Consider the following 14502-nt stretch of genomic DNA (forward strand, 5'->3'; position numbering starts at 1 on the left):
TCTTACTTGCAATGGTGATGGACAGGTTGATGGACAAGATCAGGCAGGAGTCTCCGTGGACTATGATGTTTGCAGATGACACTGGGATCTGTAGCGAGAGTAGGGTGCAGGTGGAGGAGAGCCTGGAGAGGTGGAGGTATGCACTGGAGAGAAGAGGAATGAAAGTCAGTAGGAGCAAGACAGAATACCTATGCGTGAACGAGAGGAAGAACGGTGGAATGGTCAGGATGCAAGGAGTAGAGGTGACGAAGACGTATGAGTTCCAATACTTGAGGTCAACTGTCCAAAGTAACGGGGAGTGCAGAGAAGAGGTGGAGAAGAGAGTGCAGGCAGGGTGGAGAAGAGTGTCAGGAGTGATGTGTGACAGGAGGGTACCAGCAAGAGTTAAAGGGAAGGTTTACAAGATGGTAGTGAGACCAGCTATGTTGTATGGTTTGGAGACAGTGGCACTGATGAAAAGACAGGAGGTGGAGCTGGAGGTGGCAGAGATGAAGATGATAAGATTTTCATTGGGAGTGACGAAGAAGGACAGGATTAGGAAAGAGTATATTAGAGGGAGTGCTCAGGTTGGACGGTTTGGAGACAAAGCAAGAGAGGCAAGATTGAGATGGTGTGGACATGTGTGGAGGAGAGATGCTGGGTATATTGGGAGAAGGATGCTGAATATGGAGCTGCCAGGGAAGAGGAAAAGAGGAAGGCCAAAGAGGAGGTTTATGGATGTGGTGAGCGAGGACATGCACGTGGCTTGTGTGACAGAGGAAGATGCAGAGGACAGGAAGAGATGGAAACGGATGATCCGCTGTGGCGCACCCTAACGGGAGCAGCCGAAAGTAGTAGTAGTAGTGTTTTAGAAAGCCGGGGGTCACGATCCTTCAGCATCTCCGACACACCTCTGCAATCCGAAACATGTCTGTCACTTAACTCTGAGCACTGCAAGATTTTAACTAGATTAACTAGATACGTGCTAGGATTTGGCTTCTCAGATTGGGCGAAATTGCAGCAGCAGGAGGAAAAATTTAACCCCAGTGGAGACTGGGACTGCATTTCCCAGCAATCTCCACGGGACTGTGACGCTGTCGATGCCTGCTGGAGTGACGTCATCGTTCAGCGTCGCCGGCCCCGGCCCTGCGGCTGCAGCTGAGGAGGAAAACGGGCCGGCTGTGTCCAGAAAAAAAACTGAATTGTTGAGGGTGGCAAACCGGAGTCCAGGGCTTGGCTTCTGGAGTTCCGGTTGACAAGCGATGACTTGATGCTGGTGACAGCTGGCTAGATGGGGTCGCCCTCCAGGTCTGCGGAGCTGGCTGCCTGGGAGTCGTGCTCTTTTGAACAGCGTAGCAGCGGCCGGAATCGGGACTGCAGAAGAACTGTGAAAGTAGTGTTCCCTTTTTTCGCGGTTTTCCTGGAGACAGAGGAGTAGGAAAGATCATCTTCAGGTGGGGGTTCGATACAGACTTTTTCCAAGAACAAGTCAAAAAGCTCTTCGTGAACCTGGCAATTCACTTAAATACTGGGGGCATTTGCATTTTTACTTGCCAGAGGAGAGCTCTGGCAACTATCCTCCTCTGCTTCCGGTTGCTGATGCTGTGAATCCATGACGCAGTCGACCCACCGTGGACAAGCAGCAGGGTGTTAAGCATGTAGACCGACAGCGTTGCGTCATCATGTAGGGAAGTCTGCAAAGCAGCTTGCAGAAGAAGGAAGAATGGGCATGCCAAAGCAGCTTAAATAACACGCCCTGTATGAGATTTGCCAACTGCTTGCATAGCAAGGAGTCAGCTGAGCCATCAGCTGATGTGGGCTGGCTTTGAGATCAGCTGATGTGGGCTGGCTTTGAGATCAGCTGATGTGGGCTGGGATTGCGGGCTGAGCTTGACTTCGTGGCCTGCCTGGGCCAATGCTATGCTCAATAAATGAAATGATCATTTAAAAACTGTATTTTGTATTTACTCGGGTTCTCCTTGTCTAATATTACATTTGTATGAAGATCTGAAACCAGTAACGGACAAATATGCAAAAATAGAGGAAATCAGGAAGGGGGCAAATACTTTTTCATGGCACTGTAAGAGTGCCACGTTGGCAATCATTTAGTGTAAGTAATAGTAACATCCATCCATCCATCCATTATCCGACCCGCTTATCCTGCTCTCAACATGTCAGCTAATTGTCACCCATTGCATCCGTTCAAACCTCCATTTAAAACCTGCTCCAAAAGAATGCGCTACCCTTTTTAGACGGTTTGATCTATAATTGTCAATTTGATGAACCACCTTTTGTGTTACTCTTTTTCATCTCTCTCCCTTTGCCAAGTTTGGTTTCCATCACTTGTTTTTGACTGTATGCACCCCTCTGTGTTTATTACTAGCAAAGACCCTTGACATACTGAAATAGACAGGGAAATAAGAGATAAAAAGAGATGGACAGACAGATGGCGAGAGAGAGGAGTTAGATGGAGTCTCTCCTCTTCCTCATGGCATCCAGGTGACAACTCTGACGGCGGTGTTAGCTGCTCTGCGGACGATTTTCTCCTCATCTGCTCCTGTCCTGCTCCTCAGCAGCTGGAGGTGATCGAGGAGGAGCTGGCGGGCGGCAGGGGCCTCAGCAAGGACGGTCAGGGCCTGCAGGGCATTGAGACACACGGCCCGGTGCCTGCTGGACACCAGGTCCAGGAGAGGAGGTAAGACCTCAGCATCCAGGGCCTGCAGTTTACCTGAGAGGAGAGCAAGATTTAGAGTGTGTGTGTTTGTAACAGCCAATGACCACAAGTAATGACCCTCCCAGTGATAAACTGTTAAGATGGGCCTTTTTACACACAAACACACACAGTGATGGCACAGAGACAACCGCTGTGCATGTTTACCTTGAGTGGCGACAGCAGTGTTCATGATGATGCCGGCGGCATTGGCCTGGGCTCCAGGGTCGCTGTCTGTCAGCAGTCTCACCAGGACAGGAAGTAACCCCTCCTTACATACCCTCTGCTTCCCTTCCTGCAAAATACTGAAACACACAGAAACACAAATAAACACTTGCTCTTCATTTAACCTACCAAATAACTTCCGGTTTACACAAACACATGTATGTATGACAGGGTGCCGAGAGAGGAGGTGTGGTATTGTCTGAGGAAGTCGGGAGTTGCAGAGAAGTATGTAGGGGTGGTGCAGGATATGTATGAGGGCAGTGTGACAGTGGTGAGGTGTGTGGTTGGAATGACAGATGGGTTCAAGGTGGAGGTGGGATTACATCAAGGATCGGCTCTGAGCCCTTGCTTGTTTGCAATGGTGATGGACAGGTTGACGGACAAGATCAGGCAGGAGTCTCCATGGACTATGATGTTTGCGGATGACATTGTGATCTGTAGCAAGAGTAGGGTGCAGGTTGAGGAGAGCCTGGAGAGGTGCAAGTATGCACTGGAGAGAAGAGCAATGAAAGTCAGTAGGAGCAAGACGGAATACCTATGCATGAATGAGAGGGAGGACAGTGGAATGGTGAGGATGCAAGGAGTGGAGGTGACAAAGGTGTGTGAGTTTAAATCCTTGGGGTCAACTGTTCAAAGTAACGGGGAGTGCAGGAGAGAGGTGAAGAAGAGAGTGCAGGCAGGGTGGAGTGGGTGGAGAAGAGTGTCAGGAGTGATTTGTGACAGAAGGGTACCAGCAAGAGTTAAAGGGAAGGTTTACAAGATGGTTGTGAGACCAGCTATGTTATATGGTTTGGAGACAGTGGCACTGATGAAAAGACAGGAGGCGGAGCTGGAGGTGTCAGAGTTGAAGATGATAAGATTTTCATTGGGAGTGATGAAGAAGGACAGGATTAGGAACGAGTATATTAGAGGGACAGCTCAGGTTGGACGGATTGGAGACAAAGCAAGAGAGACAAGATTGAGATGGTTTGGACATGTGTGGAGGAGAGATGCTGGGTATATTGGGAGAAGGATGCTGAATATGGAGCTGCCAGGGAAGAGGAGAAGAGGAAGGCCAAACAGGAGGTTTATGGATGTGGTGAGGGAGGACAGGCAGGTGGCTGGTGTGACAGAGGAAGATGCAGAAGACAGGAAGAGATGGAAACGGATGATCCACTGTGCCGCCCCCTAACGGGAGCAGCCGAAAGTAGTAGTAGCAGTAGTAGTAGTAGTAGGAGTAGTAGATTATCTCACTGAATCTATTATCAATGAATACTTAAATTTAATTGATTACTTCTGCAGATGATGTGGTTTTGTTGGCTTCATGAAAACGTGACCTCCAGTGCGCTCTGGGGCGGTTTGCAGCTGATGGTGACATGGCCAAGGTGAGAGTCAGCACCTCCAAGTCTGAGGCCATGGTTCTCTACCGGAAAATGGTGGATTGCTTCCTCCGGGTTGGGGATGAGTCGTTGCTTCAAGTGAAGGAGTTCAAGAATCTCGGGGTCTTGTTCACGAGTGAGGGTAGGATGGAGTGGAAGACTGACAGGTGGATTGGTGCAGCATCAGCAGTGCGGACGTTGGACCGGACCATTGTGGTGAAGAGGGAGCTGAGCCGGAAGGTAAGGTCTTAATTTACCAGTCAATCTTCGTTCCAACCCTCACCTATGGTCATGAGCTTTGGTTAGTGACTGAAAGGGTGAGGTCAAGGATACAAGCGGCTGAAATGAGTTTCCTCCGTAGGGTGTCTGGACTCAGCCTTAGAGATAGGGTGAGGAGCTCGGACATCCGGAGGGAGCTCGGAGTAGAGCCGCTGCTCCTTCGCATCGAAAGGAGCCTGTTGAGGTGGTTCGGGCATCTGATTAGGATGCCTCCTGGGCGCCTTCCTGTGGAGGTTTTCCGGACACATCCAACTGGGAGGAGACCCCGGGATAGACCCAGAACTCGCTGGAGGGACTACATGTCCAATCTGGCCCGGGAACGCCCTGGGGTTCTCCAGGAGGAGCTGGAGGGTGTTGCTGGGGAGAGGGACGTCTGGAGGGCCCTAATTAGCTTGCTGCCACCACGACCCAAACCTGGAGAAGCGGCTGAAGATGAGATGAGGCTTCTACCTCCTTCCTTTCATTAATGAAGCAGGTTCAATTCCAGTCAAAACCTGACAAAACTAATTAAATGTCAGATAATGGTTTACTTTATCTTTCACATTGGACGCGCAATTTCCTTGCTTTGCTTTTGTGGCAGACTCGGCACATTTCCTGTGTGGGTGCCGTTACATTTGACTGCTTGGCGTGAATGGTGGACACATCTTTCATTTTGCTTTAGACGATGTTAGTCAGCTGTTTCTGGCTTCCGCCTTCGTGAGCTTGATAACTGCTGTTTATCCTCTTCCCCATATTCTGCCCTCACCTCTTCTTTTGCCCTACTGATGTCGCCGTTTTCTGTGCTTCCTTCACTCATCGGTAGATTCTCTAATTTTCTTTCCCAAACGACTCTTTTGTTTAGTAGGCAGCCTGTCGTTCCCAGTTTGTTTACTAGCTTAGCAGTTAGCCTAGCTTAGGAGTTAGCTCTATTGCATTTGCACATTTTTCATATCACATCACGTTTTTTTTTAATTTTGCTTATAAATCCATATAATGTTGTTACCCTGTTTCATTGTGACATCCTTGCTTCACCCCGACGTGTGACTAATGTTGTTTCTTGTCTCGTCTCCCATGTGTGTGAACGGTGGGATGTGAGTCTCCCCTGAGTGCATGTGTAGTCTGTCCTCCTGTCAGGTCTACATGGTGATGCTGGTCGGGTGGCTCAGGTCCCGGGCTGTTCCGGTGGCATCTGGGCACTGCTTGGCATCCTCCTCATCATATTCTTCATATATTTATAAGTCCATTATAATTGTGTTATCCTCTTTCAATGTAGTGTTTACACGTGTAAATCGTGTAAACACAACATCATGTCGCGTTGTGCGTCTTGGGAGAGAGATCCTCCTCTGTTGCTCTCCCCGAGGTTTCTTCCTAGTTTTTCTCCCTGTTGAAGGGTTTTTTGTTTTGTGTTTTTTTTGTGTTGTTTTTTTTTGTGTTTTTTAGGGAGCTGTTCCTTATCTGAGTAAACCCCCCTGAGGCAAATTTCTAATTTGTGATAATGGGCTACACAAATGAAACTGACTTGACCTGACTTGACTTGACTTGACTTGACTTGACTTGACCATACAGCCTGGAGCGACAGACTGGGTTGTCTGAATACTCTTACTACAACGGCAGTACGTACGGCTTAGTGCCCGTTTTTAGTATACTACATTGAAATCTTGGTAGGATAAAAAAATATAGTGCCATAAAAATGCGTCATTATTTCCATTGAAAAATCTAATATGAATCATCTGGACACGATTCTGAAATAAAATGGCTGCTTTGCGTGGTTGCCATGGAGATATACGTAGGCTGTTGTGAGCTGTTTTGTAAGTACTAAACCGTATAGTACTGCTGGCATGCTGTAGGCCCTGTGATGGCCTGGCGGCCTGTCCAGGGTGTCTCCCCGCCTGCCGCCCAATGGCTGCAGGGATAGGCTGCAGCATCCCCGCCACCCTGTATAGGATACGCAGTTTGGATAGTGGATAATGGATGGATGGTAATCTGTATATTCTGTTAGTATGTAGTAAGTAGCATAGTATTTGGACGCAGCCAGAGTCTCTGCTGGGTCACCTGATGGCCAGCAGGGCGGCGGCAGCGGCGGTGCGGATGTGGGAGGAGGCGTGAGAGAGCTCCTGGCCCAGGACTGAGACTCCATCAGAGGCGAGAGCTGGCCGAGCATCCAGCCTCACACACAGACTGATGGAGGAGAGCAGCAGGGCCTTGACATCCTCCTCCTCCTCCTCACCAACCTTCATCAGCATCCTGGGCACCAAACCCAGGGTCAGCATGGCTTCAGCTCCTACACACACACACACACACACACACACACACACACACACACACACACACACGAACACACACGCAGACACCCCCCTCCCCCACTGTAGTGTCACTTTAGCACCGGTGGTTAGGCTGACAGTTTCTACTAGTTGTTAGGTGATCGTTAGGTTTTTATCACTGGCTTTGCTTGAAGCGTCCATCCTGAATGTCCTGGTTTTGTTGCGACTGTGTGCGTCCTGTGTTGGCGTGTGTTGTTTGAGCTCCATTCAAAAGGAATGAGAGTCAGCAGTGCTGTTGTGTCAGAAACAAACAAACAACCCGCATGAACCTGAGTTTTACGTAAAGGTCTTCTACCAGCTTGTTCTACCAAATCTGCTGGTTGGACACAACAACTGCACTTCCTCTAACTCAACACGACCTGCCTTCTTCTTCCTCATCTGGCTGCCACGATGAAGACTGAAAACACTATGCCCCCTGTCATTTTCTAGACCACATAAAGAAGTAAAGCAGCTTTCTTTGACACTGTGTCCCTACAGTGAGTGTGCTGTCTGCATGCAATCATCCTGTTGTAGAGCAGCAGGGGGCGGCTGCAGCACCCAGGGACCAACTCCACTTCTTCTTCCCACTGCCTTGCTCAGGGGCATAGGCAGGAGTATTAACCCTAACACGTGTGTCTTTTTGACAGTGGGAGGAAACCCACGCAGACACGGGGACAGCATGCAAACTCCACACAGAAAGGACCTGGGATGGCCTGGGGTTCTGGGGTTCGAACCCAGGACCGTCTTGCTGCGAGGCAGCAGTGCTGACCACTGGCCACTTTATAATCATTTTCTATCTTCTTTTTTTTATCAGATAATAACCCCATGATACCCCCCACACCCCCGCACGCCGGATACCTGAGGGCAGATGAGCCAGTCTGTTCAGGGTTCCATGAATGTTTCTCCTACAGGAAACATCAGACTCCCCCAGCAACTCAGAGAGAGGGGACAGGACGTCCCACAGCAGGAGGGCCTCTCTGGACAGAACACACACACACACACACACACACACACACACACACACACACACACACACACACACACACACACACACACACACAAAGTCATCTGTATAATTTATTCAATATAACTTATTCAGTTCTTGTTTGCAATGGTGATGGACAGGTTGACGGACAAGATCAGGCAGGAGTCTCCATGGACGATGGTGTTTGTGGATGACATTGTGATCGGTAGTGAGAGTAGGGTGCAGGTGGAGGAGAGCCTGGAGAGGTGGAGGTATGCACTGGAGAGAAGAGGAATGAAAGTCAGTAGGAGCAAGACGGAATACCTATGCGTGAATGAGAGAGAGGACAGTGGAATGGTGAGGATGCAAGGAGTGGAGGTGACGAAGGTGGCTGAGTTTAAATCCTTAGGGTCAACTGTTCAAAGTAATGGGGAGTGCAGAAGAGAGGTGAAGAAGAGAGTGCAGGCAGGGTGGAGTGGGTGGAGAAGAGTGTCAGGAGTGATGTGTGACAGAAGGGTACCAGCAAGAGTTAAAGGGAAGGTTTACAAGATGGTAGTGAGACCAGCTATGTTGTATGGTTTGGAGACAGTGGCACTGATGAAAAGACAGGAGGTGGAGCTGGAGGGGGCAGAGATGAAGATGATAAGATTTTCACTGGGAGTGATGAAGAAGGACAGGATTAGGAACGAGTATATTAGAGGGACAGCTCAGGTTGGACGGTTTGGAGACAAAGCAAGAGAGACAAGATTGAGATGGTGTGGACATGTGTGGAGGAGAGATGCTGGGTATACTGGGAGAAGGATGCTGAATATGGAGCTGCCAGGGAAGAGGAGAAGAGGAAGGCCAAAGAGGAGGTTTATGGATGTGGTGAGGGAGGACATGCAGGTGGCTGGTGTGACAGAGGAAGATGCAGAAGACAGGAAGAGATGGAAACAGATGATCCGCTGTGGCGCCCCCTAACGGGAGCAGCCGAAAGTAGTAGTTGTAGTAGGAGTAGGAGTAGTAGAAGTAGTAGTAGTAGTAGAAGTAGTAGTAGTAGTAGTAGTAGAAGTAGCAGGAGTAGTAGCAGGAGGAGGAAGAGTGTAGGAGTAGTAGTAGTAGTAGCAGTAGTAGTAGTAGCAGCAGTAGCAGTAGTAGCAGTAGTAGTAGTAATAGCAATAGTAGTAGTAGTAGGAGTGTAGGAGTAGTAGCAGTAGTAGTAGTAGCAGCAGTAGCAGTAGTAGTAGTAGCAGTAGTAGTAGTAGTAGCAGAAGTAGTAGTAGCAGGAGTAGTAGAAGTAGTAATAGTAGTAGTAGTAGAAGTAGGAGTAGTAGTAGGAGTGTAGAAGTAGTAGCAGTAGTAATAGTAGTAGGAGTGTAGTAGTAGTAGTAGTAGGAGTGTAGGAGTAGTAGCAGCAGTAGTAGCAGTAGTAGTAGTAGCAGCAGTAGGAGTAGTAGAAGTAGTAGTAGTAATTGTAGTAGCAGTAGAAGTAGTAGGAGTAGGAGTAAGAGTGTAGAAGTAGTAGCAGTAGTAATAGTAGTAGGAGTGTAGGAGTAGTAGTAGTAGCAGCAGTAGCAGTAGGAGTAGTAGTAGTAGTAGTAGTAGTAGGAGTGTAGGAGTAGCAGTAGTAGTTGTAGTAGCAGTAGTAGAAGTAGTAGAAGTAGCAGGAGTAGTAGTAGGAGTGTAGAAGTAGTAGCAGTAGTAGTAGTAGTAGTAGTGTAGGAGTAGTAGGAAGAGGAGGAGGAGGAGGAGGAGTGTAGTAGTAGTAGCAGTAGTAGTAGTAGCAGCAGTAGCAGTAGTAGTAGTAGTAGTAGCAGTAGTAGTAGGAGTGTAGGAGTAGTAGTAGTAGCAGTGGTAGTAGTGGTAGTAGTAGTAGTAGTGGTAGTAGTGGTAGTAGCAGTAGTAGTAGTAGCAGTAGTAGTAGTGGTAGTAGTAGTAGCAGTAGTAGTAGTAGCAGTAGTAGTGGCAGTAGTAGCAGTAGCAGTAGTAGTAGTAGCAGTAGTGGTAGTAGTAGTAGTAGTAGCAGTAGTAGTAGATAACTTATTCAGTGAAATCCTCGTGCTCGGGCAGTGTACCTTTATTGGACAATGAAGAAAATAGCTGTTAAATAATTATACACAATTGTTAAATGAGATGTTTATGTGCTGCATTGTGTGTGTATGTGTGTGTGTGTGTGTGTGTGTGTGTGTGTGTGTGTGTGTGTGTGTGTGTATGTGTTGTGCTTCTCTGCACGGCAGACAGCACACGTGGTGTGAGGTGCTGGCAGGTTCCTCCTGCAGGATGGGATGTGTACAACTATTGCGTCACACGGTTGCTGGTTGTACATGACAGTGTTGTGCCGTTATTGACTCTGTAAGGAGGGAGGGTCTCATTTCGGAGCCAAACTGTCGTTTGTATCATTTAATTAATCTAAACCAGGTGCAGAGTGACATCTAGTGGCAGGGAAGAGAACAAACAGCTTCGCTCACATGATTGCTTCTGTTCTCTGTCTGTGAGCTAAAAGACTGACGGCACAAAAACTCTGTGACACCAATGAAATCTTTTTTTCCTAATTTACATCATTTCTTTGTGCCTGTTGTGTCTGTGTGTCCAGGTGAGGGTGAGACAGTTCTATGTCTGTGTATCCAGGTGAGGGTGAGACATTTCTGTGTCTGTGTATCCAGGTGAGGGTGAGACAGTTCTATGTATGTGTATCCAGGTGAGGGTGAGACAGTTGCGTGTCCTTGTCTGCAGGTGAGAGTGAGACAGTTGCGTGTCTGTGTGTGTGCAGGTGAGAGTGAGGCAGTTCTGTGTCTGTGTATGCAGGTGAATGTGAGACAGTTGCGTGTCTGTGTATGCAGGTGAGAGTGAGACAGTTGTGTGTATGCAGGTGAGGATGAGACAGTTCTGTGTCTGTGTATGCAGGTGAGAGTGAGACAGTTCTGTGTCTGTGTATGCAGGTGAGGGTGAGACAGTTCTGTGTCTGTGTATGCAGGTGAGAGTGAGACAGTTCTGTGTCTGTGTATGCAGGTGAGGGTGAGACAGTTGTGTCTGTGTATGCAGGTGAGAGTGAGACAGTTCTGTGTGTGTGTGTGCAGGTGAGAGTGAGACAGTTGCGTGTCCTTGTCTGCAGGTGAGAGTGAGACAGTTGCGTGTCTGTGTGTGTGCAGGTGAGAGTGAGGCAGTTGCGTGTGTGTGTATGCAGGTGAGAGTGAGACAGTTGCGTGTCCTTGTCTGCAGGTGAGAGTGAGACAGTTCTGTGTCTGTGTATGCAGGTGAGTGAGACAGTTGTGTCTGTGTATGCAGGTGAGAGTGAGACAGTTCTGTGTCTGTGTATGCAGGTGAGAGTGAGACAGTTGCGTGTCTGTGTATGCAGGTGAGAGTGAGACAGTTGTGTGTATGCAGGTGAGGGTGAGACAGTTCTGTGTCTGTGTATGCAGGTGAGAGTGAGACAGTTCTGTGTCTGTGTATGCAGGTGAGGGTGAGACAGTTCTGTGTCTGTGTATGCAGGTGAGAGTGAGACAGTTCTGTGTCTGTGTATGCAGGTGAGGGTGAGACAGTTGTGTGTCTGTGTATGCAGGTGAGAGTGAGACAGTTCTGTATCTGTGTATGCAGGTGAGGGTGAGACAGTTGTGTGTCTGTGTGTGCAGGTGAGAGTGAGACAGTTGTGTGTATGCAGGTGAGGGTGAGACAGTTCTGTGTCTGTGTATGCAGGTGAGAGTGAGACAGTTCTGTGTCTGTGTATGCGGGTGAGGGTGAGACAGTTGCGTGTCTGTGTATGCAGGTGAGAGTGAGACAGTTCTGTGTCTGTGTATGCAGGTGAGGGTGAGACAGTTCTGTGTCTGTGTATGCAGGTGAGAGTGAGACAGTTGCGTGTGCGTGTATGCAGGTGAGAGTGAGACCGTTGCATGTCCGTGTCTGCAGGTGAGGGTGAGACAGTTGTGTGTCTGTGTATGCAGGTGAGAGTGAGGCATTTGTGTGTGCAGGTGAGATTGAGACAGTTGTGTGTGTGTGTGTGTGTATGCAGGTGAGAGTGAGACAGTTGCGTGTCTGTGTCTGCAGGTGAGAGTGAGACAGTTGCGTGTCCGTGTATGCAGGTGAGAGTGAGACAGTTTCGTGTGTGTGTATGCAGGTGAGAGTGAGACGGTTGCGTGTGTGTGTATGCAGGTGAGAGTGAGACAGTTGTGTGTATGCAGGTGAGAGTGAGACAGTTGCGTGTGTGTATGCAGGTGAGAGTGAGACAGTTGCGTGTCCGTGTCTGCAGGTGAGAGTGAGACAGTTGCGTGTCTGTGTGTGTGCAGGTGAGAGTGAGACAGCTGCGTGTGCGTGTATGCAGGTGAGAGTGAGACAGTCGTGTGTATGCAGGTGAGAGTGAGACAGTTGCGTGTCTGTGTCTGCAGGTGAGAGTGAGACAGTTGTGTATGCAGGTGAGAGTGAGACAGTTGCGTGTCCGTGTCTGCAGGTGAGAGTGAGACAGTTGCGTGTGTGTATGCAGGTGAGAGTGAGACAGTTCTGACCTGCCGACGCTGTGAGCTGCCAGGATGTGGAGGACCTCGGCGGCTTTAGCTCTGATGGACAGATCTTCATCCTTCAACAAGTCCTTGAGCTGCTCCAAGCAGCCTGCGGGGGGAACAGGGGCTCAGAGTCTGGACTACCCTGTGTGGTGTTCATGTGAAGGCCCCCAGGGAAGCAGGGCTTATTGGCCGCCCATAAGCAGCCTGCGGGGGGGGGGGGGCAGGTGCTCAGAGTCTGGACTACACTGTGTGGTGTTCATGTGAAGGCCCCCAGGGAAGCAGGGCTTATTGGCCGCCCATAAACAGCCTGTGGGGGGGGGGGGCAGGCGCTCAGAGTCTGGACTACCTTGTGTGGTGTTCATGTGAAGGCCCCCGGGGAAGCAGGGCTTGTTGGCCACCCATAAGCAGCCCGTGGGGGGGACAGGGGCTCAGAGTCTGGACTACCTTGTGTGGTGGTCATGTGAAGGCCCCCGGGGAAGCAGGGCTTGTTGGCCGCCCATAAGCAGCCTGCGGGGGGAACAGGGGCTCAGAGTGTGGACTACCCTGTGTTGTGTTCATGTGAAGGCCCCCGGGGAAGCAGGGCTTGTTGGCCGCCCATAAGCAGCCTGCTGTAAGAGCAGCAATGCAGACTGGAGCAACTGACAGTCAGCTCGTGTAAGTGCAGGACGCCATGTTGTAGTGTGGCTTCGCAGAGGGCATCAAATAAATCTTTCCAAAGGGGTAAATTCATGTCACTGTCCACTACCAGACAGCATCCGCATGTGGGCCACTTCACTGATGGCCTTCTTTTGGTCCTGACATAATGGATGTGACCCTGAAGCGCCCCGTGTGGTAAATGGTGAGTATGGCCCAAATATCACAAAACAAATATGGCCACCTTTGGCAAATATGTGGCACAGGCGGCATCGCTGTGGCTTGGTTCTGGCAAACAGGAGCGGACCGCCCAAGTGCCCTCATTCCACACAGTATGTGGGCCGGATGGAAGTGTCTGTGTGGGACGGGTCCGGGCCACAGCAGTTTTGCTATCTGGGCTGTTCCACTGTGTGTTTGACCCCGTCCGACGTCAAAGTCATGGAGCAAGACGGACATGAAAACACAAGAAGTTGAGTCCACACGAGCCTTTTTAACACAACTCCCATTAGTTAACATCAGTCAGGTGGGGGAAGGTGGTGTGGTCCACTTCCTGTTGCTCATCCAGCAAACAGGCAGATCCGGACGGCCTGACACCGACTCTTCACTGCTGATAATACCTCAGATCCTCGTGATCCAAACACAACTTGTTTTAAGATTCAATTCATCCGTGCAACTGGACAATCACAACACAGGTTCTGTCTGTCGTTTTCTCCATTGCTCCAGAGCAACGCACTTCTCTGAGTACTCTCAAATACTCCTGTAAAGCCAGGAGGGCTTCAGGATTACACAAGGCTATTCGTTATTTTGAACATGGGAACACATGGGCAACATAATGTGTGTTATGTTCGTCAACGGACACTAGTTACCCAGGCTTTACCCAGCCAGTCGGGACCTGAGAAGGTTTGGAAAAACCATTAGTTATTACCCAGCCAGTCAGGACCGGAGAAGGTTTGGAAAAACCATTAGTTATTACCCAGGCTTTACCCAGCGAGTCAGGACCTGAGTGTCAGGGACAGAGACTGGCAGACACAAATGCAGGCAGGTAGACAGTAACCAGTTCTCAGGGTCTTTAATTTGGTCCAAGGGTCAAAATCCACAAAGGCAATCAGAGGTACAAAATCGGCAGGCAGAAGACTTCAAGAACCAGGCGGACTAACAAACAAGCTACGGTACCAAAACAGGAAACGGAGACTCGGAAATCAGGAACGAAACAGTCAGACACGGGGAAACTAACATGAAACGTTGGAATGCTGCTCTAGCAGACAAGACAATCTGGCACTGACGCACAGGAGGGACGGGATAACGAGGCACAGGTGAAACACATAAGGGCTGGGACAGGTAATCACATGGGGAACAGGACGTGAACACAGAGACAAGACTATCAAAATAAAACGGGAAACTGACACATGGCAGACCCTGACAGTACCCCCCCCCCCCCAACGGCCGACTCCTGGCGGCCCAGGACCCTGAGGATTGCGGCGGTGGAACTCGGCAATGAGGAGAGGGTCCATGATGTCCCGGGAGGGGACCCATGAGCGTTCCTCCGGTCCGTAGCCCTCCCAGTCCACCAGGTACTGCAGGCCCCGGCCCCGCCGCCGAACAT

The 14502-nt window shown here is 49.7% G+C and overlaps 1 protein-coding gene across 1 annotated transcript in view; it reads right to left on the reverse strand.

Moving 5' to 3' along the window:
* Positions 1-2465: 2465 nt before the first annotated feature.
* rsph14 (radial spoke head 14 homolog) overlaps positions 2466-14502 on the reverse strand; it is a 124382-nt gene continuing 112345 nt past the window's right edge. Inside the window, exons 2-6 of the mRNA XM_056278220.1 lie at positions 12270-12372; positions 7689-7807; positions 6583-6811; positions 2858-2994; positions 2466-2707 (exon numbers count right to left, since the gene is read on the reverse strand). Of these exons, the coding sequence (XP_056134195.1) occupies positions 2466-2707; positions 2858-2994; positions 6583-6811; positions 7689-7807; positions 12270-12372 (830 nt within the window). The remainder of the gene's footprint in view (positions 2708-2857; positions 2995-6582; positions 6812-7688; positions 7808-12269; positions 12373-14502) is intronic.

This window comes from Lampris incognitus, chromosome 1 (assembly GCF_029633865.1).
Source record: "Lampris incognitus isolate fLamInc1 chromosome 1, fLamInc1.hap2, whole genome shotgun sequence".
NCBI classification, from domain to species: domain Eukaryota; kingdom Metazoa; phylum Chordata; class Actinopteri; order Lampriformes; family Lampridae; genus Lampris; species Lampris incognitus.